Raw genomic sequence first — 17,289 nt, 5'->3', positions numbered from 1 at the left:
TGAGGTAGCCAACCAACTAAACTTTTTCAATTTTGGGCCATCAAAAAAAGAGAACACACATCGTGAGTGCTACTACTCTTTGTTCAAGCAATGATCATTCGTGTTATTGTGATTTCAACGAGTAGAAATCAGTATCCACGTGTTTTGTTTTCTACTTGAACATCAAGATGTGAAGTGAATATAGTTAAACACAACATTTGCAGATTATCAAAAATGTTTACCATTCCGTTCACGAGTTGTTGAAAATCATATGTTGAATGGTTGTCATGGTAGAGTGCCTCACGAGAGAAGATTGGAAACTCTTTCTTGAGGTTCCTACAATGACAACCATTCACTGAACTCTTCATCGAAGTTTTGATGGTTATGCTCTGAGAAATTTCTTCATTTCAGTAATGACCAAGTTGGAAGCTTTTCGATGTAATTCATAAATTGCAATGCTTGATCACTCAAGGGAGGAGGAGTGTTGGTATTTGGTTGTTGTTGTTGTTGATGGTGTAACATACGTGTCGTTTGTGGTTTCAATTTGAGTATTTTAGCTTTCTCGTTCTTTAAGAAAAAGTTATAGACACAAACGGGACATGCTTGATTTGTGTAAAGACTTCTTTCTTCTGTCATGTTTTGATAATCTTTCATAATGATATCTGTGGCTGTGTTCAATATATTTTTGTTCACATCGGAAGGCATGGCTGAAACGAGTTGATTCACACGGTTTTTAAATTCGATAAGAATATTAGAAGTGAAATTGGATCGTGTATAATGATCGCCACAAGTAAAAACAACAATTCTATCGTCTTGGCTTTGCTGTGAAAGCTTTGCAATGTCAGAGGTTGGAACTGTAATATGATTTCTCCTGTAAATATCCTTCTCCATATTTCTTAGTATTTGTTGTGTGAGATTTCTGATCGATCTTTCTTCATCTCGCTCATTTCTCTTGACATTTCTCACGTAGCTTTGCGTAATTTTAAGATAAAAATGATGCGAAAATTTAAGGTTCTTTTTGAGAGCTTGAGAGTTCACACTTGAATGGTTTTGCAACAGTAATAATATTGATAGAATGTCCCCTATGACATGTATGTTTTTGATACAGTGTTCTTCAAGTTTGGATGTTGGAAACTGCATGTTATGATAGAAGGTGAATAATTTTTCAAGTATTTTGAGTTTTGATTCTTCATCAAGATCATTGGTTTTGTTGGTAAGATATCTGTCGAAAATTGTAAAGTAGTATTTCAAAGTGTTGTCCATGATTGATGTTGCATTATTTTCGTTGTTGGTATGTTTCATAAATTCTGTATAATTTTCTTTGATTTGCACAAGCTTGCAGCACAGTGCGTCAATCCACATCTCATCCTTTTCATAAATTAACGCTAAGGCCGACTTATTGTTGAATTTCAAGCAGCATGAGACGATGAATTGTTTTCTGTACATGTTGTAACATTTCACACACTGTTCTAGCTTCTCTTGTGTATGAGTATAGAGGCTATTCGAAGACAAGTTTGTTACTAAATAATTCGATTTCGAAGAGTTTTGGTTCTCCACGAAAGCATCTGACAATTTGCGTTTCAACCTTACTAGACACAACATTGCTATAATAAAAATCTCCAAATGTTGCTCCAGATGGATATATGGATAGTGGAAATATCTGCTATATGTTGGTTCTCTTACTAAGCTAGATGCACTTTGTCTTGTTTCTTTGGAAATGTTTGGGTTTTCTTCGGGATTAAATCTATTACAAATTGTAGTGAGAATGGAAATGTCGTCGATGTGAGGAAGGAGATTAATCATCATATCAAAAAGTTTTGAGTTGTACTGAATGGCTTCGAGTGGGTCTTCAAAGAACAACTGTTGTTTGATGAGTGAGGAGCTACCTGTCTGAGATGTTGCCTCTTGCTTAACTTGTTGTTTTTGTGATTTAAAATCCATGCTAAAGAAGTCATCAGATGACTCTCGTTGGATGGTCTCAACGTTCATGAACGTTTTGAGTCTGATCGTGCGCATTTGCTCTAAATATTCCAATAAAAACTTGGCTTTAGTGTTTGCTGTGCAGTGGTGTAGCAACACACCACAGCCAATGCTTTGAGTCAAATAACCATATTCATTGTCATAAAGATATTTGATTGCTCCTTTTTCTGAGAGTACTGAAATATATCCTCGAGAAACTAAAAATTGAAGTGTAAATTTCATCAAATTGTGCTTGTGAGCTATTTCTAAAATGAGTTCCATATTAATCAACGATGTCTCTTGTTCATTATTGAGCTTGATATCATTGCAACAGCAATACTGGACGAGTTGAGAAATCACAGCTTGTGGATTAATGTCAGTATTGGTCAATAAATATTGTCTAAATTGTTTCAAAATATCAGTGTTAACCTCTGATGTTGAAATTAGTTTTTGCATAAAGCATTCAAACAATAGATTGGAGAGTTGTTTTCGTTTCATTAACGAAATACCGCTAGAATTTTCCAAAACTGATAGTAAATATTTAAATGCCTCTTCAGACCTCTCTGCCTGTAATAATCTATTCACATATTTCACTTCACTAACATTCGAAAGTTTGTATAATGTGAATGCGAAATCATAATCTTCCTGTTCAAATCGCTCATCAGCATACTGCTCGTAAAGTGAAAAGAGATCCAGCTCAAAGGTTTGCCCAAATTGATCCACCAAATTGCCGTCCTTGATAATATTTTGTTTGTTGGAAATAATGTATTCAAAAATTCTGAGAGGAGAGTATTTCTGTCTAAGTTCATAAATTCCTGTCTGTGTCCAAAAGATTACTCCTTCCATTTCATAGCTGTGGTCAGATTTAAATTTTCCTTGATTTGACGAGTCGTCTCGATACAAAAATCCACTCATCATTCCTTTCACCATTTCATTTGTGGGTAACAAAAATTCTTGAAGAACACCACCATGTCTACGTCCATTGTTCATGAGAAGTAGAGATCTACCTATAACAAATAGCCTTTCTTGGTACTCTGTATCATCTGCAGAAGGGGATCCAAGAAGTCCTCTTTTGGAGGCACTTCCTTCCCCTCTTTGCACAGAAAATAACAATCGATTGGTTGGATGGACAATGCTTGTAGACTCACCAAGATGGTATTGGAAAAGAGGATATACCTCGTCTCTCTTACTTCTTGTCGATTGATCTCCGATTTGAGATATGGTTTGAACATCGAAGAGAGAAAAGATATTTTTCTCCTTATTCAGGCATGAAATTAAGTTTGCTTGTTTTTCTTCAAACCACTTGGCGTTCATGTAGCAGGGAGAACCTTCGTTGTTAAATTGTTCCAATCTTCTAAGCTTGAAAACTTCTGAGTCATTATGCATTTCTCGTTTCACATCCTTATTTCCACCCACGTTTACGACGGAGTTTTGTGTTTGATAATAGTCACAGACGTTTCTGAATGTTTGGAAGCTGAGATCTAAATGTTCCAGAATTTGTTTGTAGTGTGATCCTTTGCCGCATGTCACCAATGAAAACGAAACAGACTTTCCGTCAGAAACAATTTTGATACTCTTGATACCATATTTGAAGCCACCGATCACAGCATCCTCCTTCAATGTATGTAAATTCAGGAATATCAGGAATCCTTTGTCTGTACCATAAATTAAGTAGTACTTCTTCAATGGATGATTTGAGAAAGTGACCCACCATGCGCTACATGTCACTTGTCCATGCTTTACAGGTTGATACTGGCGTTTTGCCTTTGTATTGGTGGTTAATACGGTTCTTTCAATTGAGTCTAAAAGAGATTGCGAGCCTGTCAGATGTTTCTGTTGATATTTTTGGATTTGTTGGTGCTTCTTGATTGAACTAGATGAATTTGTGATTACCAGTTCAATATTTTTCATCATGTTCAAATTTAAAGCTTCCGTTGCTAGCACTGTTGTTGCTTGAGAAGCTTCTAAAGGAGATTCCAGCTTAAATAGAGTGTAATCAAATAGAGATGGATATTGATTGGAACCTTTTCCTTCATCTCCATCTAGATTCTTTTTGAAAGGATAACTGTTGTCAGAATTGTAGGGGAAGAACAATCTACAAATTGGCACTATATACACGTCAGCATCAGCTGTAATGCAACTAAGCCAACGAGCAGTTTCGTCCATAGCAATAGTTTCTAGTTCAATACCATTTTCATGAAAATAACTCAAGCACCTCACAATTGGTGAACATAATTTGTTGTTCGAATAATCTTCATCTTCATATCGAAAATGAGCATTATTTTGCATGTCATTGCTCGTAGAGCCTATGGACGCAACACTTTCAGTCTCAGATATTTCATCATCGTCATGACCCTTCACAATTTTATATTTTTCGTCGTCTCTATCAAGATATTTGACAGTACCAAAAAATCTCAATACAATGACATTATTCGAGCACAAACTGGCAATAACATTATACAGGGAGTTGGTACCACCTGAAATTACGTTTTTAAAAGTTACTGGTTTAGCAATATTGTTAATACCGAGTACAGGAGAAGAATAATTACTAGAGCTGTCTTGTGATTTTTTCGAACTTCCGCTTCGAGGTGACATTTTTGAATTAGTTTTGAGAGCATTACTAAAAAACGATTCATCACCAATTCCGCTTTGTGTATTCGCCAAAATTACAGACATATCTAGCCCTTGTCCATTTCCGATACTATCACCTGATGATGATTGCTTGTCAAAGTCAATATCATTTGTTTTTTTTTCTTTCATAATATATTTGTTCCAATACGATTGACTCATTGAAATCTCTTCCCATTGGGAGGTATCAATCGTATAATCATTGGAATTCATAGGATAAGTGCCGGTAGATAATGAAATAATTCTCTTTAAAGAAAATAATTCATAATTTATGGTACTTGTTTCATGAGCAATGGCTCTACTATTACTCCGAGATCGTCCAGCAGCAACCAAGTCTAATCTCAATGGCAAAATCATTCCACTATTCATAATGTTGGATGAATCTAAATAACTACCTTCTAAATTATTTCCGATCAGTCCTAATTTTTGATGAGAACTGAGAAGAAGCCTCGACGGGGCTGTGGAAGAACGGGCAAGTGGTGGTTGTGAGGGTGAGGAAGGCATTATTTTTTGTTGTTAGATTTTTTTCACAAAACACACGCGATCAGCTGATGAGAAGATTGTGAGAGAGAAGAAATGGAGAGGAGGATTCGATGGAATTTATTATGGGTGAGAAGAGAACATGGAATGAATGGATGAGACCAACAGGATTGCGTTTGAAGACAAACGATCAAACGAAATTAAATGTGGGACAAAATATCAAATCAGGAAATATACATATGGACCTGCCTTCAAATGTCACCAGAATCAAAAAAATGGCCTCTGCCAACAATCATCCTGCTGTGGGTGTGTTTTTCACATCCTTCTTGTCACTATTTGTTTTATTGTACGTGTTGTTAAGTTATGAACTCATCTATTGATCATCCGACATCAAAACTTTTTTAAAACTGTTATGGAATCATTCTCGCTCAACCATCACATCGATACCAAACAAAATCATGACCCGATGTTGCGATTATTACTATGAAACATTATCATCATGAACCGAACTATCACACATTATGAAAACACAAAATTTAAAACAGATTGATGGGAGGTTTTATTGTTTTATATTATTTCAACAAGACAGTTTGGATGGGTAACAAACTGCCAACGACCTATGTGTATCCTGATGAAATTTTGAACTGGTTCCTCTTCGGAGCTATTACTGTGGGCTGCTGTTGGTTAGCCTCTCTCATCATTGTTTACAAGAATTTAAGATCGTGTTGCACTTATATGAAGAGCGAAAGAGTATAGATCACCACATCTTTCCCTCTAAATATGTTGTAAAATTAATGTGGATCTCAAATCACACACACCATCGATCGATCTGCATACAGGTCTGTAGGCAGCACTTGTCAATAATAAATACGACTAGAGTATGTACACTCAGTTGCAATCACGTCGAGTTTTGCTTTCTATGTATATGGTTGAAGCAATGAAGCCGTTTGAATTTCATGAAATTTATTGTTTCTTTCTTTCTTCAATTCTCTTCTTGAAAGCCTTCAAAGTGCGAGGCAAGCCTGTTCCGATTAAGAAATCTCGCAACAAGCTGGGAACCCAAATATTGAGCTCCATATTCACTGAATAGGTGGCTTCAACGTTACCATTACCTAGGTCCACTAGTTTCCAGTTACCTCGGTTTAATTTGAATGGACCATGGGATGTTTCGACCCATCCGAAACCATCATTTCCTTCTTTCTTTAATCTTAGAGTGTATTCAGTGTTAATAATTCCACCAACGGAAGCCTTCCAGAAAACATCAAAAGATCCATCTTCATATACTTTGGTTGTTTTTGCTTCCACACATCCTTCAATACTTTAATTTGGGAAATAGGATGACGACAATAATTTTAAGCAATCACGATGATGATGAAGAATTTTGACCAAATTCAAACAAGTTCATAATTTGAAGGAATCGGAGCAGCAAATGATTCGTACCCTTTCAACATTTCAACATTCAAACTTACAACTCGGTGTACTTTTCACAATCACAAATAACCTCCAAACATTCTTCAACAGTTACACCTTCGAAAATGATTTTTTCGGTTGCTCCTCCACCCAAGGGATTCTCTTCTTTTGTCTCGCTGCCGCCCCATAACCAATTCAACATTTTTTATGCGATTCGAATCACAACTTTTGTTTTGTTGGTGAAAATCGACACGTTGCTTTGTTGCTTCAACCCCTTCCAGACTTCCATTTCCCACTTTCTTTTTCGGATTTCCAAATATTTGGAAAATGGGTTTATAATGACACTCCGATGTGAGAAAGACTTGATTGACTCTGAGAGGTAATTTTATATTTATTGGTTACACCTTAAGATTAAGCTCAAACGCTGATATTAAGTCATCAGCAAGGTCCTTAATAAGAATTGAACTTTCCGTCTCTCTGATACGGAAAATAACAGAATAAAGCTCTGTTGTCATTACTTTTGGATTGTCACACCACTTGTACAAGCTTTGTACTATTTTAAGTTGATCCGATCTTACTTTCTTATCTGAGTGAGGTTGAAGTAAAGCGTGCTTTACAACTTTGGTAATAAATTCATGGGACTGACTTAAAGCTTTGCTTAGCTTTACGGAGGTAGAGATTATACTGAGAAGAGGAGATGAAACAAATCTAGATGGAGCACTGCAGAACATTTCGACAAGCTTGTTGATATTTTCAGGTTTGGCTAAAACTGTTTCCACACCTTCCTTGTCTTCGTTTAGCCATTTGCTGAGAGATTCCATGGCCTTGAGCTGCCAGTTTTGAACACCTAACACATTAATATAAAATTCTAACATTTTGTGTTCCTTCAACTCCTTTCTGACACTGGGTACATTCACTCTTACAATTTCACAAAGCATATCTACAGCGAACGTCTTTAAAATGCTGTCATTGGAAATCAAGTATTGAATTTCTGGAACGATTCCTGCTTCAACAGCAATAATTTGTCTTTTCTTATTGAATCGAGTGAGATGGAGAAGAGCGGTGATCATTTGATTCCCAATGTCAGCATCTCTCAATGCCAATGTCTTTACAAGTACAGGAATACCATCTGCCTTCTCGAATGATTCGAATGTTACAGGATAGGTAGCCAAGTTCTTTGTAATTATTGCCATAGTAAGTTTGAATTTTCTTTGAGCGTCTTGATTAATGTTTAGAATAGAAAAGGCCTCAAGGATACGTTTTAGGGAGGCAACTTCTGCAATATGTGCTCTAACAACGGAGTCCATGCTAGAGAAGAGTAAAAGTAGAGAAATAGTCTTATCTAGATATTTCTTAATGGTCTTATCTTCCATGCTAGCTGTAAACTTGCGTACCAAAAGTAATAGTACTTCGCTAAGACGAAGCATCAAACCGTTCTTAGCAAATAATCTACAAAAGTCATTCTTAGGAGTTTTGATCGCTTCTTGTGGCAAGTCGAAAACTTGCTCAATATTTTCAATTGTCTCAAAGACTAACGCAAGACCAGATTCTAATGCGTCGTTGTCATGGGCCAACAGATCTACAAGAACTCTTATACCTTGACACCCAATAAACATTCTCACAGTGAAGTGACTTGTTTTAAAAATGCTTCTAATAAAGGACCCAGCTTGATATCTCACAGCATATGGATAGTTTTTGTGACAAAATTGCATAATGTTTGGCAAAATACCAACTAAACAAAGAGTTTCCTTAAAATGAACGTTTTCCTGTACCCAAGCAATGTCATCATCAGCAATGAATTGATTAATTAGTTTCAGTGCTGCTTCGATGGTTTTAAACGAGGGAGTATACTGTTGAGACATGGAAATCAATTCCACAAATGGAATTGGAACAAGAGATTTCACTCTGCATTTTAACCTAGCAAACTCTGAAAGTAAGAGAATTATTTTTTCACATTGAGCTACAAAGAGATCCTCTGTCAAGCCATCTTGTTGGAATCTTTCTAATAAGGCATTAAAATCCTTTTCAGGCTTCATTAGCTCGTCATCTGAATTCTTGTCCATATCGTCAAATGCATCTTCAAAAGTGTCTTGGAAAAAGGGATCATCGTCACCAATTTCATCAACTGGTCTTCCTTGAAGTTTTTGCATTTTAGCAAATAAATCCTCTCCTTTATCATTCTTATCATTGTCCCACTCTTCATCCTCGTCCCATACTCCATCTTCATCATCATCCTCTTTGTAAAGAGCCAGATTCTTTTTGGTTGTCGGCCCTCCGAAGAAAGATTGATTGGGAAAGAATTTTTCCTTATTTTCAGGTCTAATATTGACAACATTAGAAAATGGATTTTTGTCCTCTTCATCAGAATCGCCAAATGGATCATCTTTAACTGGTGATTTTAGCTTGTCACCAATTTTCAATGCCAATCCATCATCATCTTCACCAAAATCGAAATCGTCTTCCTCCTCGTCTTCATTATATTTCTTTAACTGAGTGGTTTTCTTTTCTCCTTCCTTATCATTATTTGCGGAAGGCTTATTTTGTGTTTGTGCATTCTTTTTGGCTTGTAGAATCCATGGATGTTGTAACAGTTGTTCTGCAGTTTTTCTTGATCCAGGATGCTTCTTAAAACACTCCATCAAAAAGTCTTCACATTCACTGGAAATACCTGAAGGAAGTGGTGGATGTGGATCTTGAACAATTCTATATAAAGCAGGCATGGCATCTAATGAAAAATATGGAGGTTCTCCGTTTAAAAGTTCAATTACAGTTGCTCCCAAACTCCAAATGTCAGAAGCAGGTGTAGAAGGATTCATTTCAATAATCTCAGGAGCCACTATTTTACATTTAGTAAAACATTGTCATGTCAATACTTACTCCAATACGGTGTTCCTACAGGATTGTCGTCAACATCAGCCAATGTCGCTGCAACACCACTGTTTAGAGTGTGTAATTTCAAGTGCATTTGTCAAATAATATTACTTACAAGTCTGCCAATTTGATGTCACCTTCTTTTGTTGTTAAAATGTTTGCGCCTTTGATGTCTCTGTGAATGACACCTTCCGAGTGAAGATACTGCAATCCCTCCAAAACTTGAGCTACATATTTGCAAACTACATTTTCTTTCATGTTACCGTATTTCTGTACAATGTCTAAAAGGGATCCTGTTTCCACAAACTCTATCACAATATATAATTTGCTTTTAGAGGGAATATGATCGATATAGCGAACTATTCTATTGTGCTTTAGTTTTTTTAGCAAATTGATTTCGGTCTTTGATGTCAACGTTTCGTCAAATTTACCAGTGATGATCATGAACAACCATTTGCATTAATTGATGAGATGATTCGGCATTCAATATTCATCAACAACTACTAGTACATACATGAATGGTTTCAATCTGTTCTTTGGAACATTTCTTAACAGTGATCCTTTTTACAGCAACAAATTCACCGGTGTCCATGTTATAGGCTTTATAGACAACACCAAAACCACCCCTACCGAGGGTTTCTCCCAATCTCTATTTAACAACATCATGATCAGAATATATCTGATAACAAAAAACTACTCACATATTTGTTTCCAATGGTTTTTACTTTATCTTTCTTGTCCTTCTTTTTCTTTGATTTCTTTTCCGAACTATCGCTCATCATTTTCTATCATTAATAAATAAATAAAATTGGTTTAAAAGAAAATATGATGTGATGATGATCCGATAAATTGTTGTTGTATACTCTATCAATGATGATGATGACTCAATGATGCGTTGTGGATGATGACAAAGTTGCTGAGCGATGCCCAGTTACTCTTTTGGAAGGAGCGGTATTTTTTTTGTGATTTATTTTTCTGAGATGATGAACAAATCGCGGATTGAGTTGACTTGCCATGCAGAGAGAACAGCTGCTCTCAGTGGATGTTCGAAACCTCTCAGAGAGTTCCATAATATTTCTTTCGTAATAGTTTAAAGTCCAAAAGATTGTGAACAAGGACTTTCTTGTAAGTTGTTTTTTGGTTTAGACAGGTCGGATGCATCATGTGCAAGTAGTCATTGATTTGCGATTCCAATAATTGGTGTTGATACTAGTTGAGTAGCATCATTTTCCAAACAGAATCCAGTGTCAATATGAATCGTAGAGATCGACATGTTGAGGATGAATGCAATACATCTTTTGGCGACAAAATATGGGCAAAATAGTCTTTATCACATCCAAGTTGTGTTTGATTGCAATCCGTAAAGGATGACATTTTTTTGATTCCAGAACTTGAATTTGTGATCTATTCAAAAAAGGACTGACATTACACTCAAGCAATGCTCTTCACAAGTCCATAAATTTCAAAACCTCCCAAGCTCAAATAGTTGTTGGAGCTGCTGTTAAGGCCATCTTGTAAAATTCTGAAATATCTGAAATATTCATTACATTCGACAGAGAATGTTGCAGATTGAGATTTTGTGGTAATGGTTTGGTCGTTGGTATGAACTTTGATATCTACAAAATGATTTCCATCAATAGAGCCTTGGAATTTCCAGTTTCTTAAACACTCCGTGTCGCGTGCAGAGGTGTGTCGAATTGTGTAAGCGGAAGGTGAAATTATGAGCTGTAAAAAGTCAAAGGTAATGGTGGTACCAGGATTGTTGACCAAGTTACAGGAAACAGGATTTCTAGAAATAATGTCGTCCTCTGATCCAGCCTCAAAAGAGCACGAACATGAAATTTTGAGAAGTCCTCTTGTTGTTGGAGCGACATAATTCTCAGATAAATACAAAGTTCCTAACCAATATATAATGCCACACTCATCAAAGTCAAATGTATGCGTGAACATTCTTGTTGTTCGTGGTTTCAAGAACAGTGGACCTTCCTCTTCATCATTAACTTTGTAGGATCCTTTTTTTTCCAACTTTTTAATTCGCTCCAGTAATGATAGAGCCAAATTCTCCTCCAAGACAACACTTGCTATTAATGGTTCTGTTTTCTCTACAATTTTTTGAAGATATGAATAAGAAAGAAAAGGAAATCTGATGGTGTTCGCTATTTTCTGTCGTTGATCTTCCGTTACATCTTCTCGATGCTTGAAATAGGATAGAATCACTTCCTAAATTCAATTTGAAAAATTATCATGTTAAAATCGCTATTGTATGTACTTACAAAGGCATTATCTTCACGACCAATGTATAATTCATCGGATGAGATCAACTCATAAAATGTTTCAGGTTTGAATTGATAAATAATTGACAAGTCTTTGAGATCATTAAAATTGAGAGCCAAAATTCTTGTACAAGCAGAAATGTGCTCCTTTAAATCGTGTTTTTGGCATTGAATAAGATAAAAAGCAGCAGAGTCTGGTGTGATCGTTTCAGAAGCTGAGAGAGCATCAATACACAGCTGAAGCAGTTCCACATTTTCTAAAACATTATTCTTTTTGCAATAGTCGTCCACACACTGACTAATCAGCTTACTTTTAACGGCTTTAGTACCACTTCCTTTTGCAATATTTTCATGGGCAATAATTCCAAAGAAAACTGTGAGTATCAAAAATTTGAAATTTTGGATTCATCTCACCTATCTCTCTGAGGAATCAAAACATACCTTGGGAAGGCAAATCTGAATATATTAAATTGAACTCATCATATAAGGAAACAAAATGCATGGCAATGTATGTGCATGCTTTCTCCAAAATAGCATCATCGTATTGTCTCAGCGAAGAGTTTAAAATCTGAAAAACGTTTTTCTCGGAAAGGAATTGATCTAGGAATACCATCACACTGTTCGATAAATCGTTACAAATTAATTGATCTGCTGCAACATGTAGTCCTACAATAGAGGTTGCTGGAATTGTGATATTTCCTGTATATAAATACTCGAGCACCTTCTCAAAAACACCATCCATGTCTTCAAAGTGTACATCCACACAATCTCCCGAATCTTTAAACGGACCTGTAAAAAGACTTTCAAAAAACTGAGATTGGTGAGCTAGAATTATTCGATGACATCTGTAAGTTGTTTTTGTTGGAACATGATTAACCGTTACATCGGAGAACAGATCACTCCGAAAATATTTTGAAAATCCTTGAGAAAACAAATCTTTGGAAACTAAATGTATTTTGTTTTCAAAGTTGTAGCTATGGTCAAAGGATTCTTCAGTTTTGCATTCGGGGACAATCACATCATCGAGTACCTCCTTCTCAGTTTGTGTTGTTCTTGAAAAAGCGATTTGTGCCATTTTTTTGATGTTTGTTTCATCAAACGTGTCTCTTTATTCAGAGTCGTCACACTTACTACTAACACCATAATATGAAAAGAGAGTGTTTTTCTGTTGAGGAAACGAATGTTTCTTCTTTTTGGAAGAAGGTTGTGTCTTTGATTTGGGGCTGTTGTTGTTATTGGAAGGAGAGGTAGAGGGTGGACGTTTTGATGAAGGCACTTTGCTTTTCGATTGTTGTGCGATAGGAACAGTATGATTCAAATCAATTTCAACCACGTCATCATCGGTGTCATGACTGTTAGATGGATGCGGTGGAGTACTGCTCGGTGAAGTAGAAGTGGTTGACTCTGAGGATGTGCAGGTTGCGGGGGAGGGTTTGTTGAGATACTTCTCAATTGAGCCACTACCAAAAGAAAGCGGCTTTTTCTTTGGAGTAGTAATGTCTTCAACGCTTCTTGTCAAGTGATTCGATTTCTCCTCTTTTTGTCCGTTCAGAGCTAGATCTGTAATGTCTGCCTTCTTTGTCAATAAGTTCCACATAAAATCATCCAATGTCTTTTTTGCTAATAGGTAAGTAATGTCAACAAATGCTCCTCTCTGACCGATTCTGTGACATCTATCCTCACATTGGTTCAATAAGGCAGGGTTCCAACTTAGTTCTGCGAATACAACATGACTACAAGGAACAAAATTCAGACCACACCCAGCAACATTCATTGATAGAATGGCAACAAGACAATTGTCAGTAGACCGAAAATGATGAGTTAATGCTTCTCTATCTTTTGTGTCTCCATCGATTCTAATATAATCAAACGATATGCCTTCATCCTGTAAATCAACATCAATGTCATCATCAAAACTAGATTTCTTTGTTTGAGAACTATTGCTTGCTTTAAAAGGATCAGCATCTAAAATATCATCACTAACTCGAGATGAAAATGTCTTGGTCAATTTTGCAAGCTCTGATTTAACAGTCTCTTCGATGGCGTCCATCACGCATCGATGATGTGCAAAAATCAAAAACTTCTCTCGTCTTGGAATTAATTTTCTAAGGTATTGCTTGATTCCATCTATTTTCGCCTCGGCGGTTTTCATATACTTTGCAACTATATCTCTATCTCGCTGAAGCTTTTGCCAATCACCTCCAAAATATGAGTGTTTCTTTTGTTGTCCACTTGATTCTCCAATAGAGTTGAGCTTCTTTAAATACTCTTCCTTGACTTGCAAATAATATTTCGATCTTTTCTTTGGTGGCAAATCGCCAAGGACGTCCCTCTTTAATCTTCGTATCATGATGGTGTTGACAAGGAGACAAAATAGCTCTGAAAGTCGGCTTGATCCCTTATAATCTGAATCATTTCTTGGCTGTTGATGGAGACCACAATATCTATAACCAAAGTCCAACTTGGTAATTTTGTGATCAGGTAAAATTGCCTTAATTTGTGAATAAAGCTCAATGGGTCTAGACATGCAGCTTGTACCACTCGCTAAAATCACTCTTTTTGCTCTCTCGATCAAGGGTACAAGATTTTGTGAACGCTTGCTTGATAAACTTTTCAACAGGTGAGATTCGTCGCAAATGATCATTCCAGTTTTGTTTTCCTTAAACTCATTTTCAACCACAGATATAACATTGTCTTTGGCAAGTAAATCATAAGAAATGATATTAATAAGTGATGTTCCGTCATCAATTTGGTTAGAGGTGTCAATAACATTAATTTGACTACTTGTTATCAATTCATTGCTTCCATTAATATACAAAGTATTTCCTCCAATCCACTTGAGAATTTCTTTTTTCCAGTTTGCCTTTAATGAGCCGGGACAAACAATCCAAAGCGGCCAGTCATTCGAAAAATGACATGCAATTGCAATACACTGGATAGTTTTTCCAAGACCCTGAGCAAGATACGGTTAAGAAAAATAATAATTTTAAATGATGTAAACATACCATCTCATCTGCAATCATTATTCTTCCTTGTCGTTTGATTCCAAATTCTACACCTGTTTTCTGAAATGGAAGCAAAGAGTCTTGAAGTTTTTGAGGTATTCTATTCCACACATCCATGGAACTATTTTGTTTGGCCAAATTTTGGTACTTTTCTATCAGATTTTGTACAAAGGAAGGTATCTCAATAACATTGTACTTTGATGATATTTCATTTGAGTTCTTGAGAGTTTTCAAAATTGAGTTGTAATTCGAGTATTCATAAAATAGATTGGCTACTCTAGCATTGGACTCTTCATCCTCTTCTTTTTCTTCTTTGTCGTTTAGGCACTTGTATTGAGATAGAATTGTTTTAAGTGTTAAACAATCAGTTATTGGTACAATGAGTCTAAGGGCAATTGAGTTTTTCATATGTTTAGACAGTATTTCTTCATCAATAGTATTGTCTGTGTCAAATTGTCTCATTGATAATTCGTTGTTGTCATTCATCTCTAGTGTACAAATTTCCATTTCAATTTTTTTCTTTGATTTCTTTGGATCTGTTTCATCTAGACTTGATGAACTATTCTTTTTCTTGTTTGGATTAACATTAATTAAATGTTCATAATCAGAATGATTTCCCTTAAACCACTCAAAAAATTTACAAGAATCATTTTGCTCCGTACAAGACCAAAACAACTTATTCTGATTCGGTCCTTCCTTTTTAACTTTTAACAAAATTGCATCCAGGCCATGTTTGCATTTTGGTATTGTGAGTCCAAAAGACCCTGAAGTAGTATTTGAATTCCTTATTTTATCTACGTGTTGCTGTGATGATGACTCCGCACTCGTGTTTCTCGGAGGAGGTTGAAATTTTTGTCTTGTGTGAATATTATTATTATTATTAATATTATTATTCGAATTACTATTGAATTCCTGACTGCTTGATGATGAATCTTTCTGAGTAGAGGCAACAACAGCAGCATCTTCCGAACCACTACTTCCCCACTTGAAAAATTTACAACTACGACTTGCACACGAAAAGAAGACTCTTCCTTGGTTGGGTCCTTGTTTTTTCACGACATTCCGAGAGGCCATCACTCCACACGAACATTGCATTTTTTTTAAACAAAAAACGTCCAAAAGGTTCCAGCATCAGCAGGAAGTCATACAGCACACAACAGACCACTGAACCCGTTCATCGACTTTCTGAAATTCATTGATTGCGTATCGCAATTTGGTTCACCCAATGTTTCCCTCACGTTCCGAAAGTTCATTGAATTGCGATGTGGTTTTCCCAATTTTTCATGTCGGAATGAAATAATCAATTGATTACGATGCGAAATTCGAGAGTGGTCTCACACGGGTTTCTTTCTGTTTCCATTTTCGTCGACGAACGATAATTGATGCAAAACAAAAATGATGAAAGAAGTGGCCACAGAGAAGCAAGACGATCATTGCTTTTCTCCAAACACCACCATGCAAAACAACAGTGCGGGATCATCGGTTGGTAAAATTGTGAGTGTTTCGGTGGTAGATCCCATGAAAGAGGGTAAGTGAGAGGATACATGATGTCCGTAATAATAACCATCCTAATAATGATGGTGATGATACATGATGGTGGCTGTTGGGGTTTTATTTGATGGTATCCTCATCATCATTTTCAATATCAATCAATCACCCGTTGATGAACATTAATCGTGCCTATCATTAATATATGACTGGGTTATATATCTTGGAAAATCATGTTATATAATAGGAAAAGGACTCAGTGCCAAAACAACCTATCTCATTCAAACGGAGGTTGCTCTGGCCGGGTTTCCAGAGCAAAGGATGATTTATAACTCTCGGAAGAGGTATACTGAATTCAAGTCTCTCTATGACGAGTGCAAAAAATTGGTGAATTCAAATCTCAAGTCCACATTTCCACCAAAGAGTTTCAAAAGTAAGTGTTGCTTGTGTGACCGATCACATGAAAATCGTTTAAATGCATTCCACATCTTGTCCATATTTAGAGTTTAATGAAAAGCTAATTGAAGAACGACGACAAATATTTGAATCGATTATTACTGAGATTGTGGATAATCCTGTACTTTTAAACAATTCATTACTTAAGAATTTTCTGGCAATACCAACTCATGTTCAACTCGTTCATAAAACACCTCTAACACAAAATCATCGTAAATTCAAGTTTTCAACAGTATTGAAGGTTGAGGAAATTAAGTTTTCATTTAAACAATTTTTAATCGAAGAACATAATATTGAACCGTTTGAATTTTTGGAGTCAATTCATCAAATTCAAACGAATGGTAGTATATTAGTGGACGAGTTTGATAGACTCGTCATTCAAGAATTTGTGGAGATTGGTAGTGTCCGAGAAATTAATATTGACAACAAGACTAGAAATAACCTGTTAAACGACTGGAACAACCTTAAAGAATCGCTGAATAAGAATTCAATTAATGTTGTTATATGGGATGGTCAATTGGAGCCAATTTTAGCTCCTGTTTGCAATTCAGTGAAGCTTCATTTGAAAAACGATTCGTTTTCTAGATTTTCACAACTTCAGCTTTCTGCATGATTACGACCGTAGTCACCAACTGACGCGCCTCTTCTAATTTTGCAATTTTGTGATTTGATTTTGTTCACTTACAAGTATTTCTTCATGACGACTTTGGAAGTCTGATGAACAAATCCATTGTTAACTT

At 36.0% G+C, this 17,289-nt stretch overlaps 7 protein-coding genes across 7 annotated transcripts; 2 read left to right on the top strand and 5 right to left on the bottom strand.

Moving 5' to 3' along the window:
• Positions 1-381: 381 nt before the first annotated feature.
• FDP41_013492 (uncharacterized protein) lies at positions 382-5,070 on the bottom strand (the record flags this gene model as incomplete). Its single annotated transcript, XM_044704128.1, has 1 exon — positions 382-5,070. One exon carries the CDS (start codon positions 5,068-5,070, stop codon positions 382-384), a length of 4,689 nt encoding a protein of 1,562 aa, XP_044564991.1.
• Positions 5,071-5,321: 251 nt separating this feature from the next.
• FDP41_013491 (uncharacterized protein) lies at positions 5,322-5,802 on the top strand (the record flags this gene model as incomplete). The annotated part of the gene is made up of 2 exons (XM_044704127.1): positions 5,322-5,392; positions 5,592-5,802. 2 exons carry the CDS (start codon positions 5,322-5,324, stop codon positions 5,800-5,802), a joined length of 282 nt encoding a protein of 93 aa, XP_044564990.1.
• Positions 5,803-6,009: 207 nt separating this feature from the next.
• Positions 6,010-6,658, bottom strand: FDP41_013490 (uncharacterized protein; the record flags this gene model as incomplete). The annotated part of the gene is made up of 2 exons (XM_044704126.1): positions 6,010-6,364; positions 6,516-6,658. 2 exons carry the CDS (start codon positions 6,656-6,658, stop codon positions 6,010-6,012), a joined length of 498 nt encoding a protein of 165 aa, XP_044564989.1.
• Positions 6,659-6,854: 196 nt separating this feature from the next.
• On the bottom strand, positions 6,855-10,109 carry FDP41_013489 (uncharacterized protein; the record flags this gene model as incomplete). Its single annotated transcript, XM_044704124.1, has 5 exons — positions 6,855-9,181; positions 9,334-9,392; positions 9,443-9,729; positions 9,842-9,976; positions 10,029-10,109. The coding sequence occupies 5 exons, from the start codon at positions 10,107-10,109 to the stop codon at positions 6,855-6,857; spliced, it is 2,889 nt and encodes a 962-aa protein (XP_044564988.1).
• Positions 10,110-10,758: 649 nt separating this feature from the next.
• FDP41_013488 (uncharacterized protein) lies at positions 10,759-12,675 on the bottom strand (the record flags this gene model as incomplete). The annotated part of the gene is made up of 3 exons (XM_044704123.1): positions 10,759-11,547; positions 11,601-11,974; positions 12,042-12,675. The coding sequence occupies 3 exons, from the start codon at positions 12,673-12,675 to the stop codon at positions 10,759-10,761; spliced, it is 1,797 nt and encodes a 598-aa protein (XP_044564987.1).
• Positions 12,676-12,708: 33 nt separating this feature from the next.
• On the bottom strand, positions 12,709-15,700 carry FDP41_013487 (uncharacterized protein; the record flags this gene model as incomplete). Its single annotated transcript, XM_044704122.1, has 2 exons — positions 12,709-14,553; positions 14,606-15,700. The coding sequence occupies 2 exons, from the start codon at positions 15,698-15,700 to the stop codon at positions 12,709-12,711; spliced, it is 2,940 nt and encodes a 979-aa protein (XP_044564986.1).
• Positions 15,701-16,000: 300 nt separating this feature from the next.
• FDP41_013486 (uncharacterized protein) lies at positions 16,001-17,162 on the top strand (the record flags this gene model as incomplete). Its single annotated transcript, XM_044704121.1, has 3 exons — positions 16,001-16,133; positions 16,341-16,526; positions 16,597-17,162. 3 exons carry the CDS (start codon positions 16,001-16,003, stop codon positions 17,160-17,162), a joined length of 885 nt encoding a protein of 294 aa, XP_044564985.1.
• Positions 17,163-17,289: the final 127 nt, after the last annotated feature.

This window comes from Naegleria fowleri, assembly GCF_008403515.1.
Source record: "Naegleria fowleri strain ATCC 30894 chromosome Unknown tig19, whole genome shotgun sequence".
Lineage (NCBI taxonomy): Eukaryota > Heterolobosea > Eutetramitea > Acrasida > Naegleriidae > Naegleria > Naegleria fowleri.
Note: the sequence above shows the minus strand (reverse complement) of the source record. Positions and strands in the feature narration are given on the sequence as shown.